Here is a 15248-nt window from a genome sequence, read left to right on the forward strand (position 1 = left end):
AAATAATAAATGTAATAATACCAATAATAATAGAGAAAAATAATAAATGTACCATATATTCTCGAATATAAGTTGACCCAAATATAAGCCAACCAGAACCCTCACCCGGGTATAAGCCGAGCGGGGCTTTTTCAGTCTTTAAAAAAGGGCTGAAAAACTAGGCTTATACTCAAGTATATACAGTAAGTGAACTCATGTCTTTTGGGGTTGATTTTTTAACTAAACCTATACGAACAATATAAGATATTGTAAATACATATATTGATAATATTATAATATAATAATAATACACTATTATAATTGTATATTTATATTACGTGTAATAATACTAATATAGTGGTATAGTACAATACAGTAATATATAATGCTTATATTGTGCTGTGCAAATAATATAATATATTGTATGTACATATGACTCGTAAGCCACCCTGAGTCCCCTTTGGGGTGAGAAGGACGGGATATAAATGTCGCAAATAATAATAATGTAGTAATATATAATGCTTATATTGTGCTATGCTAATAATATAATATATTGTATGTACATATAACTTGTAAGCCGCCCTGAGTCCCCTTTGGGGTGAGAAGGGCGGGATATAAATGTCGCAAATAATAATAATAATGTAGTAATATATAATGCTTATATTGTGCTATGCTAATAATATAATATATTGTATGTACATATAACTTGTAAGCCGCCCTGAGTCCCCTTTGGGGTGAGAAGGGCGGGATATAAATGTCGCTAATAAATAAATAATTGTATATATGGGAACAGCTAAATTGAGTGCCTCGTTCTCTCTTTCTAGCAACTCCTTAATGAAGAGAATTTGAGAAAGCAAGAGGAATCTGTTCAGAAGCAGGAGGCCATGAGACGAGGTAATTTAAGGTTTCTTTTTCCCTTTTCTTGGAGAGGAAGTATAACTGATAGATAGTTAGATCTCTTTATTGATTATTCTACTGAGCATATCAACAATAAAAGATAAAACCAAAAATATATAGACAAATAGGGGCCATGGTAGAGCAGTGGGATAAAATTTATGTATTTATTTATTTACAGTATTTATATTCCACCCTTCTTTCTCACCCCGAAGGGGACTCTGGGCGGATCACATCGTACACATATAAGGCAAACATTCAATGCCATATAAACATAGAACAGAGACAGACACAGAGGCAATTTAAACTTCTCCAGCTTCCTGAGGGTATGCTTGATTCCGGCCACAGGGGTAGCAGTTGCTTCATCATCCACTGCAATGGCAACTTCCTCGTTCCAACAGCGGCTGGATGATTTTTATGGTGTCGTAAATTAGCCTCCCCACGTATAAGTGGTACCTAAATTTCCTACTTGATAGATTTTTTTTCGTGTCAGGAGCAACCGGACTTGCTTTTGGAGTGATAGATGCAACCTTGAGATCATTTGGGGAGGGGTTATCTAGATGCTGTTTTTATATTTTAATGTTAATGGTTTTAAATTGTATTTATATGTTGATTGTTTCTATTGATTTTATGTTATGTTTTATTTGCTTTGTATAATGTGGCATTAAATTTTTGCCTAAATGTATGTGGTACGCCGCTCTGAGTCCCTTGTGGGGTGAGAAGAGTGGGATAGAAATGAAGAAAAGAAAGAAGAAGAAGAAACTATTTGGGTTGTTGTATGTTGTATGTCTTTCGGGCTGTGTGGCCATGTTCCAGAAGTATTCTCTCCTGACATTTCGCCCATATCTATGGCAGGCATCCTCAGAAGTTGTGAGGATGCCTGCCATAGAGGCAACCTCTGAGGATGCCTGCCATAGATGTGGGTGAAACATCAGGAGAGAATACTTCTGGAACATGGCCACACAGCCCGAAAAACATACAACAACCCTGTGATCCCGGCCATGAAAGCCTTCGACAACACAAGAAACTATTTTTTGGGTTACTTAGGTCAGCAACGAGCAGTGGCTATTTTTTATTTTAATTGTCGGGTGCTCACCCCGACACGGGCTGGCCGCGAACTCATGACCTCTTGGTCAGAGTGATTTATTGCAGCTGGCTGCTAACCAACCTGTGCCACAGCCCGCTAACTGCAGGAAATCTGTTGACCGGAGGCTTGGCATTTAAAAGTCGGGGTGAGCACCAGACTGTCAGCCCTAGCTTTTGCCAACTTAGCAGTTTGAAAGCCTGCAATGTGAGTAGATCAATAGGTACCCGCCTCTGCGGGAAGGTAAAAAGGCCTGCATATCCATATATTTCTTGAGAAAGGATTTTGTCCCAGGCGGACAATAATATGTTAAAATATAATTAACTATACACATAATAAAAGTGAAAATATGTATGTGTGTGTGTGTGTTGCGCCTACTCAAGGCACTGTTGTCTCTCTTTTGCAGCTACGGTGGAGCGGGAGATGGAGCTCCGGCACAAGAACGAGATGCTGCGGATCGAAGCCGAGGCCCGGGCGAGGGCCAAGGCGGAGCGGGAGAACGCAGACCTCATCCGGGAACAGATTCGGTTGAAGGCAGCCGAGCACCGCCAGACTGTGCTCGATTCCCTCAAGTAGGTTTGAACTCAGCTGAAGCATTGGGAGCAGCCTGTCAATTTGCGTTTTGTCAGCCTGAACTGCGTGGTGTTGTCCACCGAACCCTTCAGTTTGCAATGAAACCATGCCTTCTCATCTGATGTTTCTTCTCGTCCTTTCCTTAGGACGGCCGGGACGCTGTTTGGCGAGGGATTCCGTGCCTTTGTCACAGACTGGGACAAAGTGACTGCCACAGTAAGCTGAGGAAAATTTATTTATTTACTACATTTTTATTTATTTATTTATTTATTTACAGTATTTTATATCCCGCCCTTCTCACCCCGAAGGGGACTCAGGGCGGATTACAATGAACACATATACGGCAAACATTCAATGCCAACAGACAAACAACATTCAGTTTTAGACAGACACAGAGGCATTTTAACATCTTTCCAGCTTCACGATTCTGGCCACAGGGGGAGCTGTTGCTTCACCGTCCATTGGTGGCTGTTCTTCCTCTTCTTTTCCTCGTGAGCAGTTTTATGGTGTTGTAGATTAGTTAAATTAGCCTCCCACATAAGCGTACCTAAATTTTCCCTACTTGATAGGTGCAACTGTCTTTCGGGGTTGCTAGGTCAACAGCAAGCCGGGGCTATTTTTTTTTTATTTTTTTTTTATGGTTGGAGGCTTAACCCGACCCGGGCTTCGAACTCATGACCTCTCGGTCAGTAGTGATTTATAGCAGCTGGTTACTAGCCAGCTGCGCCACAGCCCGGCCCTTCTCACCCCAAAGGGGACTCAGGCTGGCTTACATATTATATATACATACAATAAATTATATTATTAGCATAGCACAATATTAGCATTACATATATCACTATACTGTAATATTATTAGTAATATTACATGTAACATATAATTAATATTATATTCTATTATTATTAGTATTATATTATATTACAATATTATTGTCAGTATTATATGTATATACAATATATTATATTATTATATATTGTATATTATATACAGTAATATATATTATTAGCATAGAATAATATATTATTAGCATACCATAGCATGTTATTGGGGAGAAGGGCCCTATTATTATTATTATTATTAGTATTATATTGTATTATATTACAATATTCTTATCACTATTATATATATATATACAATATATTATATTATTATATATTATTGTATATTATACTGTATATTATATGCAATAATATATATATTATTAGCATAGATGAATATGTTATTAGCATAGCATAACATGTTATTGGGGAGAAGGGCCCAATTATTATTATTATTATTATTATTATTATTAGTATTATATTGTATTATATTACAATATTCTTATCACTATTATATGTATATACAATATATTATATTATTATATATTATTGTATATTATACTGAATATTATATACAGTAATATATATTATTAGCATAGAATAATATATTATTAGCATACCATAGCATGTTATTGGGGAGAAGGGCCCAATTATTATTATTATTATTATTATTATTATTATTATTATTATTATTATGTGTTATCATTATGTGTTATCATTATGTGTTATCATTATGTGTTATCATTAGTATTATATTGAATTATATTACAATATTCTTATCACTATTATATGTATATACAATATATTATTATATATTATTGTATATTATACTGTGTATTATATACAGTAATATATATCATTAGCATAGAATAATATATTATTAGCATACCATAGCACAGGGGTCCCCAAACTAAGGCCCGGGGGCCGGATGCGGCCCTCCAAGGTCATTTACCTGGCCCCTGCCCTCAGTTTTATAATATAATATTTTTATATCAGTTTTAATAATATAATATTGTATATACATATAATATTGATAGTAATATTATAATGTAATACAATGTCATACTAATAATAATACCATATAATAATATTAATTATATATTATATATTACATGTAATATTACTAATAATATTACAGTATAGTGGTATAATTCAATATAGTAATATATAATGCTAATATTGTGCTATGCTACTAATATAATATATTGTATATAGATATAAATTGTAAGCCGCTCTGAGTCCCCTTCGGGATGAGAAGGACAGGATATAAATGTAGTAAATAAATAAATAATAAATAAATAAATTTTTGACTTAGGCTTGCCCCAAATCTGAAATGACTTGAAGGCACACAACAACAATAATTCTAAATAACTTGACTATCTTGTTGGCCAGAAGCAGGTCCACACTTCCCATTGATATTCTGATCGGTTTGGGTTGGTTAAAATTGTTTTTATTTTTAAATATTGTATTTTTATTTCGTTGTTGTTGTTGTTTTTGCACTACAAATAAGACATATGCAGTGTGCATAGGGATTTGTTCGTGTTTTTTTTTTCAAATGATAATTCGGCCCCTCAACAGTCTGAAGGATTGTGGACCGGCCCTCTGCTTTAAAAGTTTGAGGACCCCTGCCATAGCATGTTATTGGGGAGAAGGGCCCCCAGCTCATATCACAGGAGACATGAATAGAATAGAGCTAGATTTACCTAAATATTGGCTCACTAATAACACTATGTAACACGATTTTTGTTCCTGGGTTACAAATGACATTTCCTAATTGGTTCTGTCATTAAAACATGGAAAGAGTTTACTAGACTGCAAAAACTTTGGTTCTGTGGAACATCCGGCAGAATATTTTGCTACGGCTTTTCAATGACTATCTCTTAGCGTCTGAACCAATTCAAGATAGTTTGTGGCAGCCACAAAAATGAAGTTCCTGGAGTAGGACAACTATTTTCGAAGTAAGTGCTGCACAATTAAACAGGAAATAACACTTTCAAACCAGGAACAGAACATTTTTCAAATTTTGTTGCATAGGGTTAATTCACTGGAACTGTACTAGTTGAAACTAAGGAATAGTTTTTCTTTTCAACAGGTGGCAGGGCTGACCCTGCTGGCGGTGGGCATTTACAGTGCCAAGAATGCCACCGCGGTGGCCGGGCGGTACGTGGAGGCCCGCCTGGGCAAGCCGTCCTTGGTGAGGGAGACCTCCCGCATCACTCTGCTGGAAGCCCTCAAGCACCCCATCCAGGTAACACCGCTCCGTCCTTGGTCTTTTCAGCCAGACAAACAAAGTCTCCTTCCCAACATGGCTCATTCTTTCCCTCTCCTTCCCAGATTGGCAAGCGGCTCCGCAGCAAGGCCCAGGATGCCCTCGAAGGCGTTGTTCTCAGTGTGAGTAACACCAAAGCATTGCTTTGTAAGACACCTCTACTATTTGAGAGCGCTTCCCATACGTCAGACTCTTGAGTCTTGCAGACCATGTACTTTGCCATATTATGCTAATATCTATATATATAAAAGAGTGATGGCATCACGGCGACCCACAAAACTACAGGCCCCCCAACCTCGAAATTTGACAACACAACCCATCATCCACGCCTCTAGGTTGATACAACAAAAAGAAAAGAAAAATAAAGTCCTAATTTGAGAGAGAGGAATAATTGTTTTTATCCAATTGCTGCCAGTTAGAAGGCTTAGCTCCTCCAACTTGGTCTCCTAGCAACCCAATAAAAAACAACAAAAAACACTAAAATACTATAATAACAGAAAATAACTAAAAATAATACAAGAAAATAATAAAATATAATAAATAAAAATATAACTTACAATAAAATTAATAAAAAATGCAAATAAAGTCAAATAAAAATTACACAACAATTTTTAACCAATACCACCACCACTTTGCCACAGCAACGCGTGGCCGGGCACAGCTAGTATCTATCTATATATATAAAAGAGTGATGGCATCACGGCGACCCACAAAACTACAGGCCCCCCAACCTCGAAATTTGACAACACAATCCATCATCCACGCCTCTAGGTTGATACAACAAAAAGAAAAGAAAAATAAAGTCCTAATTAGAGAGAGAGGAATAATTGCTTTTATCCAATTGCTGCCAGTTAGAAGGCTAAGCTCCTCCAACTTGGTCTCCTAGCAACCCAATAAAAAATAATAAAAAACACTAAAAATTAATACAATAAAATACTATAATAGAAAATAACTAAAAATAATACAAGAGAATAATAAAATATAATAAAAAGATAACTTACAATAAAATTTATAAAAAAATACAAATAACGTCAAATAAAAATTACACAATTTTTAACCAATACCACCACCACTTTGCCACAGCAACGCGTGGCCGGGCACAGCTAGTACATACAATATATTATATTATACAACTATATCGCAATATTATTAGTAATATTGCATGTAATATAAATACACAATTATAATAGTTAATTATAATTATTATTACATTGTATTACATCATAATATTATTAATATTACATGTATATACAATGTATTATAATATTAGTATAGTATAATATTATTATATATCATTATATCATTAAATTGATACAGGAGACATGGTGGAAAGATCTACTCTTATTTGCATATTTTCGAACTTCTGGGTTGGCAGAAGCTGGGGCTTTAGATAATCTGTGGAAGAGGCCTAAGTGAAGCCTAACTGTGCCTGTCCCCTGGGTTGAGTCGTTTGCTAAGAGACCAAGTGGGCGGAGCTTAGATTTCTAACTGGCAGCAATTGGACAAAAACAATTATTCCTCTCCCTCTAATTAGGACTTTATTTTTCTTTTCTTTTTGTTGTATCAACCTAGAGGCATGGATGATGGGTTGTGCTGTCAATTTTCGAGGTTGTGGGGTGTTTACTTTTGTTGTTTTGTCCGCTGCCGTGATGCCATCACTCTTATATATATAGATTATAATAAAATATATATTGTATATACATATAATATTGGTAATATTATAATGTATTACAATATAATACTGATAACAATACAATTTAATAATATTAATTATATATTATACTAGCTGTGCCCGGCCACGCGTTGCTGTGGCAAAGTGGTGGTGGTATTGGTTAAAAATTGTTGTCATTTTTATTTGACGTTATTTGCAATTTTTTATTAATTTTATTATAAGTTATATTTTTATTATATTTTATTATTTTCTTGTATTATTTTTAGTTATTTTCTGTTATTATAGTATTTTATTGTATTAATTTTTAGTGTTTTTTATTATTTTTATTGGGTTGCTAGGAGACCAAGTTGGAGGAGCTTAGCCTTCTAACTGGCAGCAGTTGGATAAAAGCAATTATTCCTCTCTCTCTAATTAGGACTTTATTTTTCTTTTCTTTTTGTTGTATCAACCTAGAGGCGTGGATGATGGGTTGTGTTGTCAAATTTCGAGGTTGGGGGGCCTGTAGTTTTGTCGTTTTGTGGGTCGCCGTGATGCCATCACTCTTTTATATATATAGATATTAAATGTAATATTACTAATATTACATTGTAATGATATAATACAATATAGTAATTTAATGCTAGTATTGTACTATGCTAATAATATAATGTATTGTATGTGAATGGAATTTGTAAGCCGCTCTGAGTCCCCTTGGGGGGGGGGGGGCGGCATATAAATGTAGTAAATAAATAAATAAATAATATTAGAGCTTAAAATACAAAAATGTGAGACATTGGCACTTAGAAAAAGATCAACATGGGTTTCTAAAAAACAAGTCCTGCCAGACTAGACTTGCCTGTATTTTTTGGATGGCTATGTGTTGAATGTTGTGTTCCCGTATGGCAGGGAGTTGGACTGGGTGGGCCTTGGGACTCTTCCGACTCTTGTTTGTCCATCTAGCTGTTTTTCCCACCCCTGTGTTAATAATAATAATAATAATAATAATAATAATAATAATAATAATAATAATAATAATAATAATAATAATAAAAGCAGATAAACATCTACCGGGGGGATAGAGCATACTGGACACAAACTGGAGTCTTGTGCCTGAACATGCTTAGTCCAATCAAATGTCTATAACCCCTCTCACACCAAAGAGGTGCAGTTAAACTGACAAATCAACATTTATTTACAGTATTTATATTATATACTAGGTGTGCCCGGCCACGCGTTGCTGTGGCATTTTCTGGTGGTGTTGGTGAGAAATTGTTGAGGTAGTGATGGTATTGAATGTCTGTTGTATGGTTGTCTTTATGTTTAGTATGCACACTGAAGTGGATTATATGGCAGTGTGGAGTCAAGATAATCCAGTTCAAAGCAGATAATATAAGATTATAAATGGGTTATATAGCTGTATGGAAGGGCCTTGAGTCTACACTGCCATATAATCCAGTTAAAATCTGATAATCTGTGGAAGAGGCCTAAATGAGGCCTAACTGTGCCTGTCCCCTGGGCTGAGTAGGTTGCTAGGAGACCAAGTGGGCGGAGCTTAGCCTTCTAACTGGCAGCAATTGGATAAAAACTATTATTCCTCTCCCTGTAATTAGGACTTTATTTTTCTTTTCTTTTTGTTGTATCAACCTAGAGGCGTGAATGATGGGTTGTGTTGTCAAATTTCGAAGTTGGGGGGCCTGCAGTTTTGTTGTTTTGTCCGCTGCCCTGATGCCATCACTCTTTTATATATATAGATATAGAATACAGCTTAGCAAATATATACATTAACAAATATAATGACGCTTCCTTCTGGAGAGACGTGGCCAGGGGGGTGTTGGATGCACATGTGTCTGAATCTGGGACTTGCTGCGTGTCTTGATCCCGGGACTAATGCTGTTGCTTGTCCTCCCCTATCTTCTTGCAGCCAAAGCTGGAGGAGCGAGTCAGGGACATCGCTATTGCGACCCGGAACACGAGGAACAACAGGAGTCTCTACCGGAACATCCTCATGTACGGTCCCCCGGGGACAGGGAAGACCCTCTTTGCCAAGGTAGCCCTATCCCAAGGAATAGAGCCACAACTACTGCTGGCACTTGGTTTGTTTGAGTATTGTTTTGATTGAGCTTTTATAAATAATTATTATTATTATTATTGACACAATGACATTGCATGACACAGCAAGCAAGATAGACATGCTGGATTTTGTATCACAAAATCACAAGTCGAACACTTTCCAAGTGAAATAAATTATTATTATTATTATTATTAATTTGCTGCTGTTTTATATCCTGCTGTTTTATCTAATTGTGTTCTATCTATATCGTTATATTTTATCACATTCTTATTTTAATTCTGCTTTTCCTTTAATGGATTGTTTGTAGTTTTTTTTAGTGTTTTGTGGGAATTTTGCCCCATATGTAAGCCACCCCGAGTCCCTTCAGGGAGATGCTGGCGGAGTATAAGAATAAAGATATTATTGTTGTTATTATTTGATACACAACAAAATTAGTCCACTGCAAACAAGATTGCTATGCTGGCTTTTGCATTCAATGACATGTCAGACACTTCCCAAGTGTCTAAGTCTATGTGATGTCTTATTATGTATGTGATTTATTATTATTATTATCATTATTATTATTATTATTTGATACACAACAAGATTAGTTCACCGCAAATAACATCCCTATGCTGGCTTTTGTATTTGATCACACATCGGACACTTCCCAAGTTTTAGAACTATTATTATTTATGTGATATATTATTATTATTATTATTATTATTTGATACACAAGAAGATGAGTTCACAGCAAACAAGATCCATATAGTCTTTTGTATTTGATCACACATCGGACACTTTCCAAGTTTCTAGAACTACTATGTGAAATATTATGTATGTGATATTAGTATTAGTATTATTATTATTTGATACACAACAAGATTAGTTCACCGCAAACAAGATTGCTATGCTGGCTTTTGCATTCGATTACATGTCAGACACTTCCCAAGTGTCTAAGTCTATGCGATGTCTTATTATGTATGTGATTTATTATTATTATTATTATTATTATTATTATTATTATTATTTGATACACAAGAAGATTAGTTCACCGCAAATAACATCCCTATGCTGGCTTTTGTATTTGATCACACATCGGACACTTCCCAAGTTTTAGAACTATTATTATTTATGTGATTTATTATTATTATTATTATTATTACTATTATTATTATTTGATACACAACAAGATTAGTTCACAGCAAACAAGATCCATATGCTGGCTTTTGTATTCGATCACACGTCGAGCACCTCCCAAGTTTCCAGAACTATGTGATGTTTTATTGTTATTATGTGATTTATTATTATTATTATTATTACGAAAGAGTTGCATCTGTCGAGTAGGAAATTTAGGTACCGCTTTATGTGTGGAGGCTACTTTAACTGTTACGTATGTGATGTACTATTATTATTATTAATATTATTTAATACACTTCCCAAGTTTCTAGAACTACTATTCTGTACATGATATATTATTATTATTATTATTATTATTATTATTATTATTATTATTATTAGATACGTGATATATTATTATTATTATTATTATTATTATTATTATTAGATACGTGATATATTATTATTATTATTATTATTATTATTATTATTTGATACACAACAAGATCACTATGCTGGCTTTTGTATTTGATCACACATTGGACACTTCCCAAGTCTCTAGGACTATGTGATGTATTATTATGTATGTGATATATTATTATTATATTATCACACATTGGACACTTTCCAAGTTTCTAGAACTACTATTATGTATGTGATATATTATTATTATTAGTATTATTATTTGATACACAACAAGATTAGTTCACAGCAAACAAGCTCACGATGTTGGCTTTTGTCGATCACACGTCAGTCATTTTCCAAGGTTCTCGGACTATGTGATGTATTATTATTATTATTGTTATTATTATTACTATTATTATTTGCCACACAACAAGATTAGTTCACCGCAAACAAGATCGCTATGTTGGCTTTTATATTCGATCACACATCAGACACTTCCCAAGTTTCTAGAACTATTATTATGTATGTGATATATTATTATTATTATTTATTTATTTATTTATTATTTGATACACAACAAGGTCACTATGCTAGCTTTTGTATTTGATTACACATCAGACACTTCCCAAGTTTCTAGAACTATTATTATGTATGTGATATATTATTATTATTTATTTATTTATTTATTATTTGATACACAACAAGGTCACTATGCTGGCTTTTGTATTTGATTACACATCAGACACTTCCCAAGTTTCTAGAACGATTATTGTGTATGTGATATATTATTATTATTTATTATTATTTGATACACAACAAGGTCACTATGCTAGCTTTTGTATTTGATCACACATCAGACACTTCCCAAGTTTCTAGAACGATTATTGTGTATGTGATATATTATTATTATTTATTATTATTTGATACACAACAAGGTCACTATGCTAGCTTTTGTATTTGATCACACATCCGACACTTCCCAAGTTTCTAGAACTATTATGTATGTGATACATTATTATTATTATTATTATTATTATTATTATTATTATTATTATTATTTGATACACAACAAGATCACTGCTGGCTTTTATATTCGATCACACATCAGACACTCCCTAAGTTTCTAGAACTACTATTATGTATGTGATACATTATTATTATTATTATTATTATTATTATTATTATTATTATTATTATTTGATACACAAGATCACTATGCTGGCTTTTATATTCGATCACACATCAGACACTCCCCAAGTTTCTAGAACTACTATTATGTATGTGATATATTATTACTATTATTATTAGATACACAAGATCACTATGCTGGTTTTTATATTCGATCATACATCGGACACTTCCCAAGTCTCTAGAACTATGTGATGTATTATTATTATGTATGTGATTTATTATTATTTATTATTATTATTTTTATTATTATTATTATTATTTTTATTATTATTATTATTATTTGATACACAACAAGATTAGTTCACCACAAACAAGATCACCATGCTGGCTTTTGCATTCGATCACACATTGGCCACTTTCCAAGTTTCTAGAACTACTATTATGTATGTGATATATTATTATTATTGTTAGTATTATTATTTGATACACAACAATATTAGTTCACCGCAAACAAGATCGCTATGCTGGCTTTTGTATTCGATCACACGTCGGGCATTTTCCAAGGTTCTAGGACTATGTGATGTATTATTATTATTATTATTATTATTATTACTATTATTATTTGATACACAACAAGATTAGTTCACCGCAAACAAGATCATTATGCTGGCTTTTATATTCGATCACACATCATTTCCCAGTTTTCTAGAACTATTATTATGTATGTGATATTATTATTATTATTATTTGATACACATCAAGATCACTATGCTGGCTTTTGTATTTGATCACACATGGGACACTTCCGAAGTCTCTAGGACTATGTGATGTATTAATATTATGTATGTAATATATTATTATTATTATTATTATTATTATTATTATTATTATTATTGATATACAACAAGATTAGTTCACCACAAAGAAGATCACCATGCTGACTTTTATATTCGATCACACATCTGCCACTTTTCAAGTTTCTAGAACTACTATTATGTATGTGATATATTATTATTGTTGTTAGTATTATTATTTGATACACAACAATATTAGTTCACCGCAAACAAGATCGCTATGCTGGCTTTTGTATTTGATCACACATGGGACACTTCCGAAGTCTCTAGGACTATGTGATGTATTAATATTATGTATGTAATATATTATTATTATTATTATTATTATTGATATACAACAAGATTAGTTCACCACAAAGAAGATCACCATGCTGACTTTTATATTCGATCACACATCTGCCACTTTTCAAGTTTCTAGAACTACTATTATGTATGTGATATATTATTATTGTTGTTAGTATTATTATTTGATACACAACAATATTAGTTCACCGCAAACAAGATCGCTATGCTGGCTTTTGTATTCAATCACATGTCGGGCATTTTCCAAGGTTCTAGGACTATGTGATGTATTATTATTATTATTATTATTATTATTATTATTATTATTATTATTACTATTATTATTTGATACACAACAAGATTAGTTCACCGCAAACAAGATTGCTATGCTGGCTTTTGTATTTGAACACTTTCCAAGTTTCTAGGACTATGTGATGTATTATTATGATTATTATTATGTGATTTATTATTATTTATTTGATACACAACAAGATTAGTTCATTGCGAACAAGAGCTTGAGGCACACTTTGCATGTCTCCCAACTCAATATGGAATCTGTATGAGCCTCTGTACTTGATAACTTAAATCTATTAAATCCTTTAAAAAAACCCACAGGTTTAAGTTTTATTCATTTCTTGTTTGTCTTTTTCTTTCTCCAGAAACTAGCCACACATTCCGGCATGGATTACGCCATCATGACGGGCGGCGACGTGGCCCCGATGGGCCGGGAAGGAGTCACCGCAATGCATAAGGTCTTCGACTGGGCAAACACCAGCAGGAGAGGGTAAGCCGGGCAAAGGATTTCCCCCCCGGGCAGGAAGCAGACAGGCCTTGAAGCTGCAAGGCTATTCAGTGCTGATCAAGGTGATCAATTGCAACATTCACACTTGCCTCAAACAGACAAGAGTTTCTTTCTCCCACCCTGGATATTATTCACCCCACTTGCCTGGCAGACTTCGCAACCTGCCTTTTTATTTTTATTTTTTTCCATGAGAAGGAAGCGAGAGGCGAGGATATTATGGGAGTGTTTAAAAATGTATTGGCGGCACGGGATACATTATTCAGAGGCTCATCGTCTGCAAAGGGAGCTGAAAACACGGAGCTGGGGACTCAATGGCTGTCTAAGCATTTCTCTGAAATCCTCTGCAGCAGTATTACTTATTTATTAGCGAGTTTGGATTGTGGCTTCTTACATAATAATAAGTTTTTATGACTTGTTTTTATGGTTTGATTATTGGTTTTATTGGTTTCTTGTCTTGTTTTTATTGTTCTATTCGGGCTTGGCCCCATGTAAGCCGCCCCAAGTCCCTTCGGGGAGATGGGTCGGGGTATAAGAATAAAATTATTATTATTATTATTATTATATACCGTATATACTCTAGTATAAGCCGACTCGAGTATAAGCTGAGGCACCTAATTTTACCACAAAAAAACCTGGGAAAACTGACTCCGGTATAAGCCGAAGTATAAACACTTCCCAAGTGTTTAGGACTGTGTGATTTTTTATTATTATTATTATTATATATTGTATATACTCTAGTATAAGCCGACTCGAATATAAGCCAAGGCACCTCATTTTACCACAAAAAAACTGGGAAAACTGACTCCAGTAGAAGCCGAAGTATAAACACTTCCCAAGTGTTTAGGACTGTGTAATTTATTATTATTATTATTATTATTATTATTATTATTATTATTATTATTATTATTATTATTGAGACAAAGTCATAGTATGACACAGCAAACGAGATCTATATGCTGGATTTCGTATCACAAAATCACAAGTCGAACACTTCCCAAGTGTCTAGAACTGTGTGATTTATTTTTTTTATTATTATTATTATTATTATTATTATTATTATTATTATTATTATTATAATATAGTATATTCTGGATTTCGTATCACAGAATCACAAGTCGAACTGTTCCCAAGTGTCTAGGACTGTGTGTTGTATTATTATTATTATTATTATTATTATTATTATTATTATTATTTGAAACACAACAAGATGAGTCCACAGCAGACACTCTGCTGGCTGTTGTATTGGATCACACGTCAAACACATCCAAAGTGTCTATTATTATTATTATTATTATTATTATTATTATTATTATTATTATTATTATTGAGACAAAGTC

At 33.7% G+C, this 15248-nt stretch overlaps 1 protein-coding gene across 1 annotated transcript in view; it reads left to right on the forward strand.

The window, feature by feature from the left end:
* Positions 1–15248, forward strand: part of LOC100560362 (ATPase family AAA domain containing 3A) — a 32568-nt gene that overhangs the window by 10487 nt on the left and 6833 nt on the right. The window contains exons 5-11 of the mRNA XM_062965777.1: positions 804–873; positions 2364–2529; positions 2677–2746; positions 5441–5596; positions 5683–5739; positions 9190–9315; positions 13769–13893. Coding sequence (XP_062821847.1) covers positions 804–873; positions 2364–2529; positions 2677–2746; positions 5441–5596; positions 5683–5739; positions 9190–9315; positions 13769–13893 — 770 coding nt within the window. The remainder of the gene's footprint in view (positions 1–803; positions 874–2363; positions 2530–2676; positions 2747–5440; positions 5597–5682; positions 5740–9189; positions 9316–13768; positions 13894–15248) is intronic.

Source organism: Anolis carolinensis, unplaced genomic scaffold, assembly GCF_035594765.1.
Source record: "Anolis carolinensis isolate JA03-04 unplaced genomic scaffold, rAnoCar3.1.pri scaffold_15, whole genome shotgun sequence".
NCBI classification, from domain to species: domain Eukaryota; kingdom Metazoa; phylum Chordata; class Lepidosauria; order Squamata; family Dactyloidae; genus Anolis; species Anolis carolinensis.